Raw genomic sequence first — 13,308 nt, forward strand, 5'->3', positions numbered from 1 at the left:
AGATGACATTTCCATGTCCATGTCCTTTCACTCTTGCTGCTGTCCTTCTTTGACAAATCAACCCTGATACTCATCTCCACCTGCGTCACCCTGCTTGGACTCTCTTCTTCAGCTTTTGTGTGCTGACTGTTTTTTTAAAGTGTTGTATCATACAACTCCTCACAAAGAGGAGTTGTATGATACAGGGGCCACTGACCACAGGAGGAATTAATTGTACAATTTGTACAAAGAACAGTATCCATAAAAACAAATAGAAATGTTGAAAACGTGGAAACATGGGTAAAGGGGGAAAAAAAACACCAGCAGTCCACGCAAAATAGGAAAAACAGCAAAAAAGGAAAAATATTTTTAAAAAAAATTGGAATGGTGGGATAACCATATAGTGTTACTACACTTTAAAAATAAATATCTATCTATCTATCTATCTATCCCTATATATATATATATATATATATATATATATATATATATATATATATATGCTTCAGTTTCTTTTTTAAAAGCAAGAAAACTGTGTTTAATATTTAAAAAGTACAGATATAAAGTAGAGATTGACTACAAAGTATTCTTTCTTTTATTTCGGAGTTGCTTAAAAGCGACATGACGTCATAAACCTGCGACGCACGTGTGAGCTTGGTGAGAGAAGAGCGATGGCTCATGAGAGGCTACAATTCCATGAAATGGGCTTAGACGACCGCCTGCTAAAGGTAACAAACTTCGAGGCTGTCGGGGGAATTGTGAATTTTCAGGTGGAGAATAAAATCCTCCGAGAAGTTTGAAAATTAGACAGTTACTTCGGGAGTCGGAACTGCTCGCTCGGTAGCAGAGTTTAGTTTTTATGCAAACATGAAGTTGTGCATAGGTGAAATTACTAGACATGGAAAAATGCTGGATTACAGAAGTAATAGAAATCATGTCAGCTGTTTTCTAGTATAGACGCCGTTTCGCACTTTTATCAAAAGCTAATAACAGTTTGATTACCCTACATTGTTTTTGACTTTCTCCTGGTTGTAACTGCCTTCCTAGTGTCCCGTTTATAATGTATGACAAAATCCGGTTATAATGTTATTTACTTAAATGGGAATTCAGTTAACCCATAAATTGATTTCGACATAAAACATGCATACACAGACGCCACATTGAGGGAGGGGGCTGACCCGTTGCTGCGACCCGTCAGCGCGTCCGCCATATTGAATTTGTCCTTATTTTTTAGCAGTGAAACTACAAAACTACTACAAAAATTATAGATCCGTGTTTCATTGTATGCAATAAAATTTTACGGTTAGAATGTAAAACAAAAAAGGGCTAGTTCCAATTTTTGTTTTGCAAATGTAAGGTGCACTACAAATTAAATGTGTTTATTATTATTCTTGTTGTTAATAGACAGCTGTTCTCCCTCGGCTACAGAGAACAGCTGTCTGTTCTCCCCCTGTTCACTAAACAATAGAGTAAAACACATAGTAGAACAATGACAAAATGAAGAACAAAAAAACCAAACACATACACGCAAGATAAAATAAAAAAGGTTGGGCAGATGTACAAATTTTGTAACAAGTTTATTCTTGGACCACTTCACTTCGATTGTCCGTCATTTTTGTTCAAAAGATTTCTTCACCAATATGCAAAGCGTCTTGGGATAGGGTGGGCCTCTAAGGGGGCTGCATTTGGGGGAGCCGGCTCAGACTCTTTGCTGTGTGTGTGAATGAACTCCAGCTCCATGTTAAACTGCTGCTGCTGTGTTGCCAGTCCTTTTATAGAAAATTTTTTTGCAGAGTTTGTTTGTTTTTGTGGACATGCTTGCTGCTTTTTCATTCATTTTCAGTCCAGCCCTGTACCTCCATGTTTTCAGTGGGGTTTTTTGTTTTGTTTTGGGGTTTGTTTTTGTGTGTGTGTTAAGCGCTTAAGTGTAGAAAAAGTGGTTGTGTGATTGAGTAAATGAGACATGTTGTATAAAGCACTCTGAGTGCTCAAGTAGATGAGAAAACGGCTCCATTTACATTTAGCACAGAGCAGTCAACCTAGGGAATGCTCTGTACCAAATATTAAACTGAGATTTGTCTGACATTTGTCTGTGTCACTATAATAATTTGTTTCACCTCTGGGTTTTTTGTTTTTTATTCTTGACTCAGGCAGTCGCAGATCTGGGATGGTCAAAGCCCACTCTGATCCAAGAAAAGGTAATCCCTTTGGCTTTAGATGGAAAGGACCTTCTGGCTCGAGCCCGGACTGGGTCTGGGAAGACTGCCTCATATGGTATACCTGTCATACAGCGCATCCTGGCTTCCAAACAGGTGAGAAACAGCAATAACCTTTTTGGAAGCAGATTCAAATGCTGAGTTTACACACTGTAGGTTGATATTACTTTCATCTTAGATGATCTCTGCACCTTAGAGAATGTGACTCTCCGGGTTTTGTTTTTTTGTTTTTTATTGTTTAGTGTATAAAATTTAAAAAACAAAATGGTGTTCCTATTGCTTAGGGTGATGTTTTCTGTTCTCCAGATAATTTGTTTTACTCCAGAGTTGTTTATTCACTGTTTGTTGTTTCTCCTGTTAGACTGTGCGTGAGCAAGATGTGAGGGCTCTGATTGTGGTGCCAACCAAAGAACTGGGTCACCAAGTTCAGATTATGATGAGACAGTTAACGGCGTACTGCTCCAGGGACGTCCGAGTGGCCGACATCTCTAGCAAGGTTGATCTGTCAACACAGAGGTCAGCACATTTCTTTCAGTCAGAAAGCTGAAGCGGTCTGTTCAAATAAAGTCTGTGTGGGAGATACTGGTCCACGTGGTCTGAATAGTTTTTATTTATCGTTTAACTTCAGAGTAGTCCACAGAAAAAAAACAGTGACCTCAATATTGCTGTCATCAGGTTACTTTTGTTCTCACTTTGGTTCTGATTAGTGCCAACATGTATGGAACACGTCAGAAGATGGGTGCAGCTGTGTGTGGCTACAGTAATCTCTAAAACATTGTGGAGGCCTACCATGCTTTAGAGCTGCATTTCAGCCAGTGGTGTTTGGGATCATGTCAATACTGATGGAATTATGAATACAGTAAAGTAGAATTTGATCTATCATGGTACAATGGTACTGTAACATGTGTATTTGATTTCATGGTACAGTCATTTTTTTTAGTATTTTATTTATTAATTAATTTCTTTCTTTCTTTTTGTAAATCTGCAAAGATTTTGCTAGTGAACAGTCCTCCTTGTTCTTTTGATTTTAATTGCTCTTACCCCTTCCTGTTTAATGCTTTGCTTGGGTTTATTGTTCTGTTGTACATTTAGCAAGCTCAAAAGTCCCTGATTGTGTGATAAGAATCTAAAGACTTCAAGTGCCTGCATTTTTCCACAGTATTGCAGTTATATAATATTTTTAAATCCGCAAAGTGTAATTGTGGACTTCATAGATTAATAAAAAAGTCCGTGTTGTCAAACAAGGAGATGTATTTTAAATGATCACTTTTATGTGTGGACAGGCCCATTTTAATGGAGAAGCCGGATGTAGTTGTGGGGACGCCATCCCGTGTGCTTGCCCATCTCAACGCACAGAACCTGGTCCTGCGTTCTTCTCTTGAGATGCTGGTGGTAGACGAAGCCGACCTAATCTTCTCTTTTGGCTTTGAGTCTGACCTGAAGAACTTGTTGTGGTGAGAGTGTACAGATTTTCACCAAAGGGAACTCGCTTCATGCAAGCGTCTCCTGCCGCTGTTTGTTTTAAAATTTGCATTAGAAAGGTGGTGTTTTTGTTTGTTTTTAACGTCCAGGATTTAAATGAGAGATTCCCAGCCTTTTTAGGTGAAAGTTGCATGAAACCTACATGTGTAATAGTGTTATAGGTTATAGCCTTCTTATGAATATGACACAAGCTAATAATGTTTTCAACTCATCCATTTTCCAAACTAATTTAAATGTGAGAGGCAAATAAGAAAGAAGTCTCTTTTTTCACATCATAGTTTTCTTCTGTTCTTGTTCTTAAAATCTCAAACTTGGTAAAAAAGAAATGAAGCAAAAATCTGTTTTAGATTAGAGCATCAGTCTTTTTCAAAGACCACCAAACATACTTTTCTTCCCTGCAGCCACAAGTTGCCTGTGTTTACATTTAGTTTGGCTTCAGTTGGGTTTAGGTTAGTTATTGTAGCCTTAATGTCAAATTTAACTGTTTTTTTTTTTTTTTAATCTTTCTTTCTTTTCTTTTTTTTAAACAGCCATTTACCAAATATCTACCAGTCTTTCCTGATGTCTGCTACATTTAATGAGGATGTCCAGAGCCTCAAGGAGCTGTTGCTGCACAATCCTGTAATGTCCCCTTAACACTCACTTGATCAAAGATTTATTGTTTTCTATACAATTAGAATAGAATGCCTTTATTGTCACTAGACAGTTGTACAATGAGATACAGATTGAATGTTTAGATACATTATTAATAACATTTGAGTTACTGTTGCCTTCCTGTCAAGTCAAATCAGCCCTGCCTTTCTCCTTCAGCCTCAGGTATCAACACAGCATTTTCTCCCAGAGACTCCCACTTACTGAATATATTTATTCAGTATTTATTATTAGATTTATTATTATTATATTTTCTCTTCCCTTAACCCCCAACCAGTAACAGCAAACGGCCACTATATTAATTTAACAGAACACAGTAATTGCACTTGGGTTGAGAACAAAACAAAACAACCATACCGTTTGGTGTGAACGTGATTCAACCCAAATACTAGTAAGTTTAAGATACACACCTTCCCACCTGAGATGTGGCAGGGTATCATAGAAGCGAAGGTCAGTACAAGTTAGCAACTAGCCACCTGATTCGGACCAGAGTAAAAGAACTATAGTTGTGAAAACACTCTTAGCCTGCTATGTTTCTAATTAATACTGTACAGACTGAGACCAAGAGTTAATTTCACACAGTGTAAATTGATCATTGTTGTATTATCATTATCAGTGTTCTCTTCTGCATTGTGCCGTTAAAGACTTGCGCAAAGTAAATGAGTACAAAAAAACACAACGTTATTCTCTTGCAAAAACCTTAGTGAAGAATAAGTGAAGTTTAAGCTGCAGTCAGAGGTGATCTGCAGGATGTGTTGATGTTTCTGGTTTTGTCTTGACCCACACATCCATTTTGGATATGGTGTTTTGTTAGGTGATACTGAAGCTTCAAGGATCCCAGCTCCCAGACAGCAGCCAGCTGCAGCAGTACAGCATCAAATGTGAGGAGGAGGACAAGTTTCTACTTGTGTACACACTGCTCAAGCTGTGCCTGGTTAAGGGGAAGACGCTATTGTTTGTGGGAACTGTGGACAGATGCTATAGACTCAAACTGTTTCTCGAACAGTTTGGCATTCCTGCCTGCGTCCTCAATTCTGAACTGCCGGTCCAGTCCAGGTGAGAGGAGAATTCACAGGACAGTGTTATATACATGTTTTTTTTCTTTCAACTTGATTCTGTGTGGAAATATGAAGGTGTACAGTCACCTTATTCAGAGCACAACATTGGGCTCTATACAGTGTAATTATTGAGTTTTCCCCTGATGATGGACTGATGAACATGAACATAAGTGTTAAAAAGGCCAGAGTTCCTTTGTGACCATCTAGACTGTTGCAGTAAACTTTATTGGTCAATGACTCCTGTGAAGAGGGACAGTCAATTTCATTGATTTTATACGCAATGTGACAATGCAGATGATTCTGTAATATTTCTTTAAATGATTAACATCAGAACCTACATGAAACATGCGCTTTGAAGATCAGACTTTAGATCCCAAGGTTGTGTACAAAAATAGATTTTTGATTTTTTGATTGGTAATTTATTTCAACATGTGAACAATATACAAGTACATTTAGAAAAGAAAATAGGAAAGAAAAAAAAATACTATACAAAAAAAACGTTCTGATTAATTTACATGTTGAAAGGGAGTGGGAAGAAGTAAACACTTATTTAATCCCACGCCTTTGCCATAAATTATCAGTTAATATTTAGTCAGCTCCCTTACTGATATAATTTGTAATAAAAATAGTGAACAGATTTCTGATATACTATATACTATAATATCACATAATGAGTTTTTTTTGTTTTGTTTTGGGTTTTTTTTGTTTTTTAAAAGAATTAAAAGAATTGGGCTCAATAAGCATGCGAGTATCTGTGAGCACAGTAAAAGGAGTCTTGCAAATATTGCACTTTGCGGCCAATAGCTGCTCCAGCTCCACTAGCTTAGACTGCAGCTGATGGTCTTTGTTCTGCACCATAGCCATGGGGAGCTCTGTGTAGCAGCACAAATCCAGTTTTGAACTTGCCACATTTTAAAATGCCCTGCATCTTTTGAAGAAAAGCTACTGCAGTTTAAGTTGGTGAAATTAAGGTAAATTTACCTGTGGGTTAGGGTTGGAACCTCTGTTGATAAATAGCTGGATGACTTAAAGAACAAAAACTAATTAATAATCAGTCTAGACAGCAAAGTAACAACAAAGGATCACGTTTCAAGGCACTATTAGAGAGGCTTGTGTAGTGTTACACAGAATAGTCTGTCCACAAATATAAGTATCATAGTTTTGAACTATTAATGCATCTGTTTTAAGATTTTTGTTTATTTGCTTGTTTTTTTTTAAGCGTCTTGTTAATTTGGACCCGACACGGCACATGACACCCACAATAGTAAAAGTATACTGTAGCAGGCAGCCAGTATGTATGGTGCATTATTGATTCCTTTCTCTTCTCTCTGTGTTTGTGTTTTGTATCACTCTGTTGCAGGTGTCACATTATTGCCCAGTTTAATCAGGGGTTTTATGACTACATCATCGCCTCAGATGAGCAGAGTCTGACTGATACAGCCGCTGCACCACAGACGACTGCAGGGAAAGAGAAGAAAAAGACCCAAAAGAAGGGAGGAAAGTAAGTCAGACTATTGATTAACACTCAAATAAAAAATATTAGAGAGATAATATTCTGAAGCAGCACAAGATGGGGAAAAATGCCATAAGGGAGCAAACTAATGTTAGTAGAATACATTTTATGTGATGTTTCAGTAACCAGTTGGACTTTCTCAACAGTGTAAAACTACAGTTTATATTCTTAAGTATAGACAAAAGTGAAGTTTTTTGGTGCTGGTTACCAGAAATGGTGCCCAGGGTTCGTATGGGTGCTTGAAATTCTAGAAATTGCTTAAATTTTAACATTGCCCCTTCGTGGTTTGAAAAGTGCTTGAATTTTGGATGTGGTGCTTAAAACTGCTTGAAACTGTAACTGTATTTCATTCACCATAAATACCTATCTGATTGGATAGTTCTTTTTTTTTCTCCGTCAGATATAGAAATTAAATGAGTCACAAAGTCTAAAAGCAAAATTTCTCCGCCTGGGCTGCCTCGCCACTGTTCTCCATGCCTGTCTTACTGTACATGATGTTATGAGTGCAAACACTTTAAAGGTGATAATTTAGGACTTTAACAATATTACAGACAGTAATGTAGTCTTACAAAAGGCTCCAGTCTCTCCACGACCCTGATAAGGGTTAGCAGGAGAGGATGGATGGATAAATGGAAGCTTTCAGGTTGTTGGTTTTTATCAGTGGAAAAAGAGTTTGATGTTCAGTTGGACTGCTGAAGTTGAGATTTTACCATTTCAATAAATACATTTAAACCTTCTAAACAAGCTGTGTTTGCAGCCACATTGAAAACTCCACATTATGTGGCGTAACCCATGTCGTCAGATATTGGATGGTAGAACCAGCCTGTTTAAAAATTGCATTTGGACACTGTGTTGACTGTTTTGTTGTCTCTTTAGAGCTAAAGATAAAGAGTATGGAGTGTCAAGAGGTGTGGACTTCCAAAATGTTGCCAATGTAATTAACTTTGATTTTCCAAAAACTGTGGAATCGTATATTCATCGAGTTGGAAGGTATGTACAGTTTCTTTTAAAAAAAATGACATGACATAAAAATCAAACTCTGATGGCCACTTTTATTCTTGCAGAACGGCAAGAGCAGACAACCCGGGCACCGCTCTGTCATTTGTATCTCACACCGAGCTTGGTTTGCTGTCAGAGGTGGAAGAAGCTCTTACTGGGGGTAATGAAGATATGTTTTGATCTATTTATAGGCCTACAACTTTCACTGACTTTTTAATGTGAAAATTAAGTAAAAATGGAGTTGCGTAGAGATCCACTTGCATTAATATCATCATTATTATTATGAGCTTTTAGGGGACTGTTTCTGTGTTGATGACTGTAGCATGTTGTTTTCCATTTTACTTTAAACACAGTTAGGCTATGTTCACTTCACATGCGGAAAAGGCCCACATCTAGTTTTTCGCTGAATAAGTGAAATGGTAGACCGTTTCTCTAGTTAGTCAGTTTCACCTTCTACAGCTGCATCAGAGTTTGATGTCTCTCAGTGCTAAAATATTGAACCTCAGGGAGTAGTATACAGTGCTGTGAACAAGTACTTGCACCCTATATCTTTTTGCATATTTGTCACACTTGCATGTTTCACATTATCAAAGAAATTGATAACCAGACTAAACACAAACTGCAGTTTTTAAATTTTTTGTTTTTCATCCAAACCTACCAATGTGGAAATCCCCTTTTGTTGAATCAGGAATTAGGTGTGACTTTTTTTTCCTTTGGAATGCTGAGTTCAAATTCACTAGCCACACTCACCTCATGGCTGATTACCTCCAGACATAAATCCTTTAAATAAAACCAGTTGGACAAAGTGAAATAGGCTGAAAGATCTCAAAGAGGAACGCATCATGCTGCGATCTGAAGAAACTCAAGAACAGATAAAAAAAAACAAAGTCAGTGACATTTGTCTAATTTGGAAATAGTTCCAAAGCCTTTCTCAAGCTTTGGAACTCCAATGAACTATGGGGAGAGCCATTATCCACAAAAGGAGAACATCTGAAACTGTAGTGAACCTTCCAAATGGATGGCCTGCCAAAAATGATGGGCTATCAATGGCTCATCGAGAAGTTCACAAAAGAACCCAGAATAACATCTAAAGAACTGCAGGCCTCAGTTGCCTCAGTTGAAGTCAGTATTCATGAAAAAAGAAACTGGGAAAAAATTGGAGAGTTGCAAGGTGAAAAACATTCCTGACAAACAAACAAAAAAGCCTTGTCTCACATTAGCCAAAAAAATATCTTGATCTGCAAGGCTCATGGGAAAATATTTTGTGGATTGACGAGACAAAAGTTGAACTTGTTGGAAGGTTTGAGTCTCATTACATCGGGCATAAAAATAAAATAGCATTTCATACCAAAAATCTAAAGTGCTTGGTAGTGTGATTATGTGGGGCTGCTTTGCTGCTTCTTTGTTGGAAACCTAGTGGAAGTATGGATTCTGCTGTCTACCAACAAGTAAAGGGAAGACAAATGTACAAAATAACTATGAAATCAGGATGGGTGCAAATACTTTTAGAGTGTAGCATGATATTTAAATGTAGTGAGATAATTTTCTAAGTTGTTTTTATTCTGTTTGTGTTTAGATGAGACAAATTCTCCCCTCAAACCATATGAATTTAAAATGGAGCAGATTGAAGGCTTCAGGTACAGATGCCGGGTGAGTATCCTCCTCCTCCTTTTGGAAGCTCAATTTAATTCCAAAAATGGCAAATTCCTCAACATTTGCTGATTGTTGGCATTAGTTGAGTCTATGGCTGAACAACAAATGGAAAAAACAAACAAACTTATAATCATTTTTTCATATCAGCACAAGCCGGTATACTCTGTGCCAGTCCCTTCGCCCTTGTAAATGGGGGGAGTTCCATCAGGAAGGGCATTTGGTGTAAAATCTTGGACAAATCAAACATACTGATCATTAAAAAAAAAAAAAGATTTCCCTACCGATTGGTCAGGTTTTGACTCAACAATGACCACCTGACCAAGAAATAGGAAAGGGGGAAGACATGTTAGGAGGCAACAAGAGCGAAGGAAAGGCAGGAGAAGGAGGCAGAGAATGAAGAGCAGAAAGATTTTTGGCTCAGTTGAAGGAGGGAGATGTGTGGGAGAGACAGCAGTGGACCTTCTGACCAAACTGTTTTAAAAAACAGAAAAATGCTAGAAATAAAGATGGTGATGAGTTCCTTGGTTGTTCATCGTTTGACCTTTGGACTGTGTCTGTTGAGTTGTCTTGTGTAGTAATGCCATCAGCTGAGTTTTCGAGCACATGATTGATTTGGTCCAGTGCTATTCTCATTGTGCCTTTTGTGTTGTCTGTCAAATTTCAAGTTCTACTTTATGTTGACCATTTCTCATATTTCTTTTGATGGAAAGACGAGGAAAGATAACCGTTTTTATCGTTTTATCGCCAAGTCCTAGCCCTTTTTAAGTGTAATGTAAGGGGAATTGATTATTTTTAGTTTTTCTTTAGGACGCAATGCGCTCAGTGACAAAGCAGGCAGTGAAGGAGGCCAGACTAAAAGAGATCAAACAGGAGCTGCTCAATTCAGAAAAACTTAAGGTGAGCGATGATTTTTTTTTTCTAAAGACAGAGGAAGGCAGAAGTGTTTGAACACGTTTTGATTGCATGCTTGTGCTCTCACTCAGACATACTTTGAGGACAACCCCAGAGATCTGCAGCTACTCCGGCATGACAAAGACCTCCATCCTGCTGTTGTCAAACCTCACCTTAAGAATGTACCTGAGTATCTCAGTAAGTGTCTGATTATATATGAACGTCACCCTAACAAAAATTTTCCATTAAGATATTTTTCCTGTTTATAATGTATATTGTTCATGCTAAAAAAATATTGATCTTCTACTTCCATGATGCCATGTAGGTCTTGGCTAGTAAGGAGTGATTTGTGTGAAATAATATTTTTTTTTGTTGAAAGTTTGACTTTAAATACAATACTGAAAGAAACTATTACACATGGGCACATCACATTGGACAATTAGGTTTACATAGTGTTAGCTCAAATTTGGATAATTTCTTCTAAAATTCTGTTAGTTCATTTTTTATTGAAGGAAATTAACATTAACAGAACGTAATTTTTTTATTGTGAAAAATGTAATTGGGCGAGATAACTGAAAGTTGGAGTTAAGTTACAGTAGCATATTTTCAGAGCTTACAGAGCTTAAGTTACAGAGTGTAAAATTTCACCACTAGATTGCAAATTTCAGTCAAGTCGAGTTCTGTTTTCTTACGCCTCCCAATTCAGTTCAATAATCCTAGCCATAATGGTTTCTGTAGGACAAAAAATGGTCAATCAGCTGTCAATATGTGGTCACATCTATTTACGCCGAAAGAATTCGATACGAGTCCATGAGTCAGTCTGATGACAGTGATACTGAGTTGCTGAAGAGGTCTAAACTTTTCTGTCAGTAAGTGCTTCTGTTTGTCCTACTGTTAGTCATTGTTTGTAAAACTTTCTTTGAAGTAGATCTGAGATTATTGGACTGTGCGACACTTAGTGAATAAACTGTCATATAATGTGAATGAGCAAACTAATCATCAGAGCAGAAAGTACATTTTTTAGGAAACTGGAACCTAACATTAGCTGGTATATTGCTAGCATATAATCAGCTGTTGTTAACTTGCTTGTTGTTAGCTGTCCGGAGGTGGGATGGTTACATGTCTAATTTGCTTGACCATAAGCATTTGCGACAATATCAGGAATAAATAAGAATGTTTACATATGTTTTTGTATGTTAGAGGCCTGACTAAAGACTTCAGATGAGGAATGAGGTGAAAAGATGGCGTCTTATAATGATGCCTGTTGTGTTGTCTCTTCCCTTTGCATTTTTGCTTCTTTGGTGGCGACAGCTTCTCAAATGAAAAAAATATAAGAATGATCCTTCATATGTTGAGTGTGAAAGTCCACAGACAAATTAAAATTTGTCTCAGTGGCACGCAAATGCCTACGAGTTTCTTCTCTTCTGCCTTTGGTGTACTGCACATGTGGATCCTTCTCTGTCCACATGCATAAAACACAGTTAACGCAAAATGGCAATGACCTACTCAGCCACTGTGTTCAAGATGGCAGGGCAAACATGGTGGCTTTCTACTCCTAAGTACGTTTCATGGATTAATTTATTTTATAAGGATGCATCAATTTGCTGGAAGATCTAATTACAATGTATCAATGTATATTTGAGTATGCAATTTTATTTCATTTTCATTTCACTTTCCTGCAGTTCCTGAGGCACTGAAGGGCGTGGTACATCCACTGACAAGCAGAAGAAGGCGGAGAAAAGAGATACAGAGACCAGAAGGAGTCATCAAGAGCAGTTTTAAGGTGAGATTTGGTCGGAAGGGACACCAGGTCTTTGATACACTACAGATCTGTGTAATAGTTTGAATTCTGTTCCAGGTTTCACCTTCTTGTCATATTTTTTGTCATGTATTTTCTGTTTCACTGTGAAAACAAACTGTATATCTATTAGATTTTAGTTAAACAAAATCAGGCAATTTGAGTTGTGAGCGTTTGTACTATTTTCTTACTTCTAAATTTCAGTTCACTTTTACTTATAATATACCAAATGAGGACAGTTGCTTCAAGGCATTTTATATTGTAAGGCAAACACCCTATAATAGTACAGAAGAAAACCCCAACAGTCGAACGACCCCCTGTGTGCAAACACTTGGTGACACTGGGAAGAAGGAGCTTCTTTTTAATAGGAAGAAACCTCTAACAGAAACAGGGAGGGGCAGACATCTACTGCAGCTGGCAGGATAAAAGACACAATCTGATAATAATGAATTATAATAGTCTAGCCTAGATGTAATAAATGCAGGAACTAGTTTTGAGCATCACTTTTAGATGGCACGTTTTATCAATTTTATTTATATTGATATTAGTGAGATGCCATTTTATGCCTTTTACAAAGCTCACAATATAAAATGTATATTAAAACAAAAATGTCCAGTTAGTTTGATGAAATCACCCCCTTGTTCTGAGCTAATGTGTTCCCTTTTGGTTTTGGTAGAAGAACATCCGGGGGAAGAACCCACTGAAGAGTTTCCAGTACACTGGAGGGAAAAACAGAAAAGGCAAAGCGAGGCAGTTATAGCCGTTGGAACACACCTGAATGCGTTTGAGTTGCAAATGTTATTACACTCATACACCAGTCTATTATATCTCATTAGCAATATCTGTTTTATTTGATCCATTGAATAATTAACTGTATACACAGTGCATTTGTTCTGTATAGTTACACATGTTGGAATAAATTTTCTGTCAAACCTCTGTTGTGCTTCTTGGGGCTTAAGTTTGCAAAGTTGTTTACGTGTAATTCGATGAGCATTAGCATGCTGATGTTTGCAAAATGACACATAAAACAAAGGTTGGTAAAGTTTAGAAAACTTTAGTTTCACTGAG

At 37.4% G+C, this 13,308-nt stretch overlaps 1 protein-coding gene across 1 annotated transcript; it reads left to right on the forward strand.

The window, feature by feature from the left end:
* The first annotated feature begins 585 nt into the window (after window positions 1–585).
* ddx56 (DEAD (Asp-Glu-Ala-Asp) box helicase 56) lies at window positions 586–13,176 on the forward strand. Its single transcript, XM_085165839.1, has 14 exons — window positions 586–707; window positions 2,130–2,291; window positions 2,557–2,711; window positions 3,479–3,649; window positions 4,208–4,298; window positions 5,143–5,384; window positions 6,747–6,887; window positions 7,776–7,889; window positions 7,964–8,058; window positions 9,475–9,548; window positions 10,359–10,448; window positions 10,535–10,640; window positions 12,125–12,225; window positions 12,917–13,176. Exons 1-14 carry the CDS (start codon window positions 651–653, stop codon window positions 12,998–13,000), a joined length of 1,683 nt encoding a protein of 560 aa, XP_085021965.1. The 5' UTR covers window positions 586–650; the 3' UTR covers window positions 13,001–13,176.
* Window positions 13,177–13,308: the final 132 nt, after the last annotated feature.

Source organism: Neolamprologus multifasciatus, chromosome 7, assembly GCF_963576455.1.
Source record: "Neolamprologus multifasciatus chromosome 7, fNeoMul1.2, whole genome shotgun sequence".
Lineage (NCBI taxonomy): Eukaryota > Metazoa > Chordata > Actinopteri > Cichliformes > Cichlidae > Neolamprologus > Neolamprologus multifasciatus.

What these genes read in the sequence shown, in the direction of transcription:
- ddx56 (XM_085165839.1), top strand. Translation starts at nt 651, where the DNA reads ATGGCTCATGAGAGGCTACAATTCCATGAAATGGGCTTAGACGACCGC. An exon ending in GCATCCTGGCTTCCAAACAG is followed by an intron (nt 2,292 to 2,556) that starts GTGAGAAACAGC and finishes TTCTCCTGTTAG; the next exon opens with ACTGTGCGTGAGCAAGATGT. An exon ending in GCTTCAGGTACAGATGCCGG is followed by an intron (nt 9,549 to 10,358) that starts GTGAGTATCCTC and finishes GTTTTTCTTTAG; the next exon opens with GACGCAATGCGCTCAGTGAC.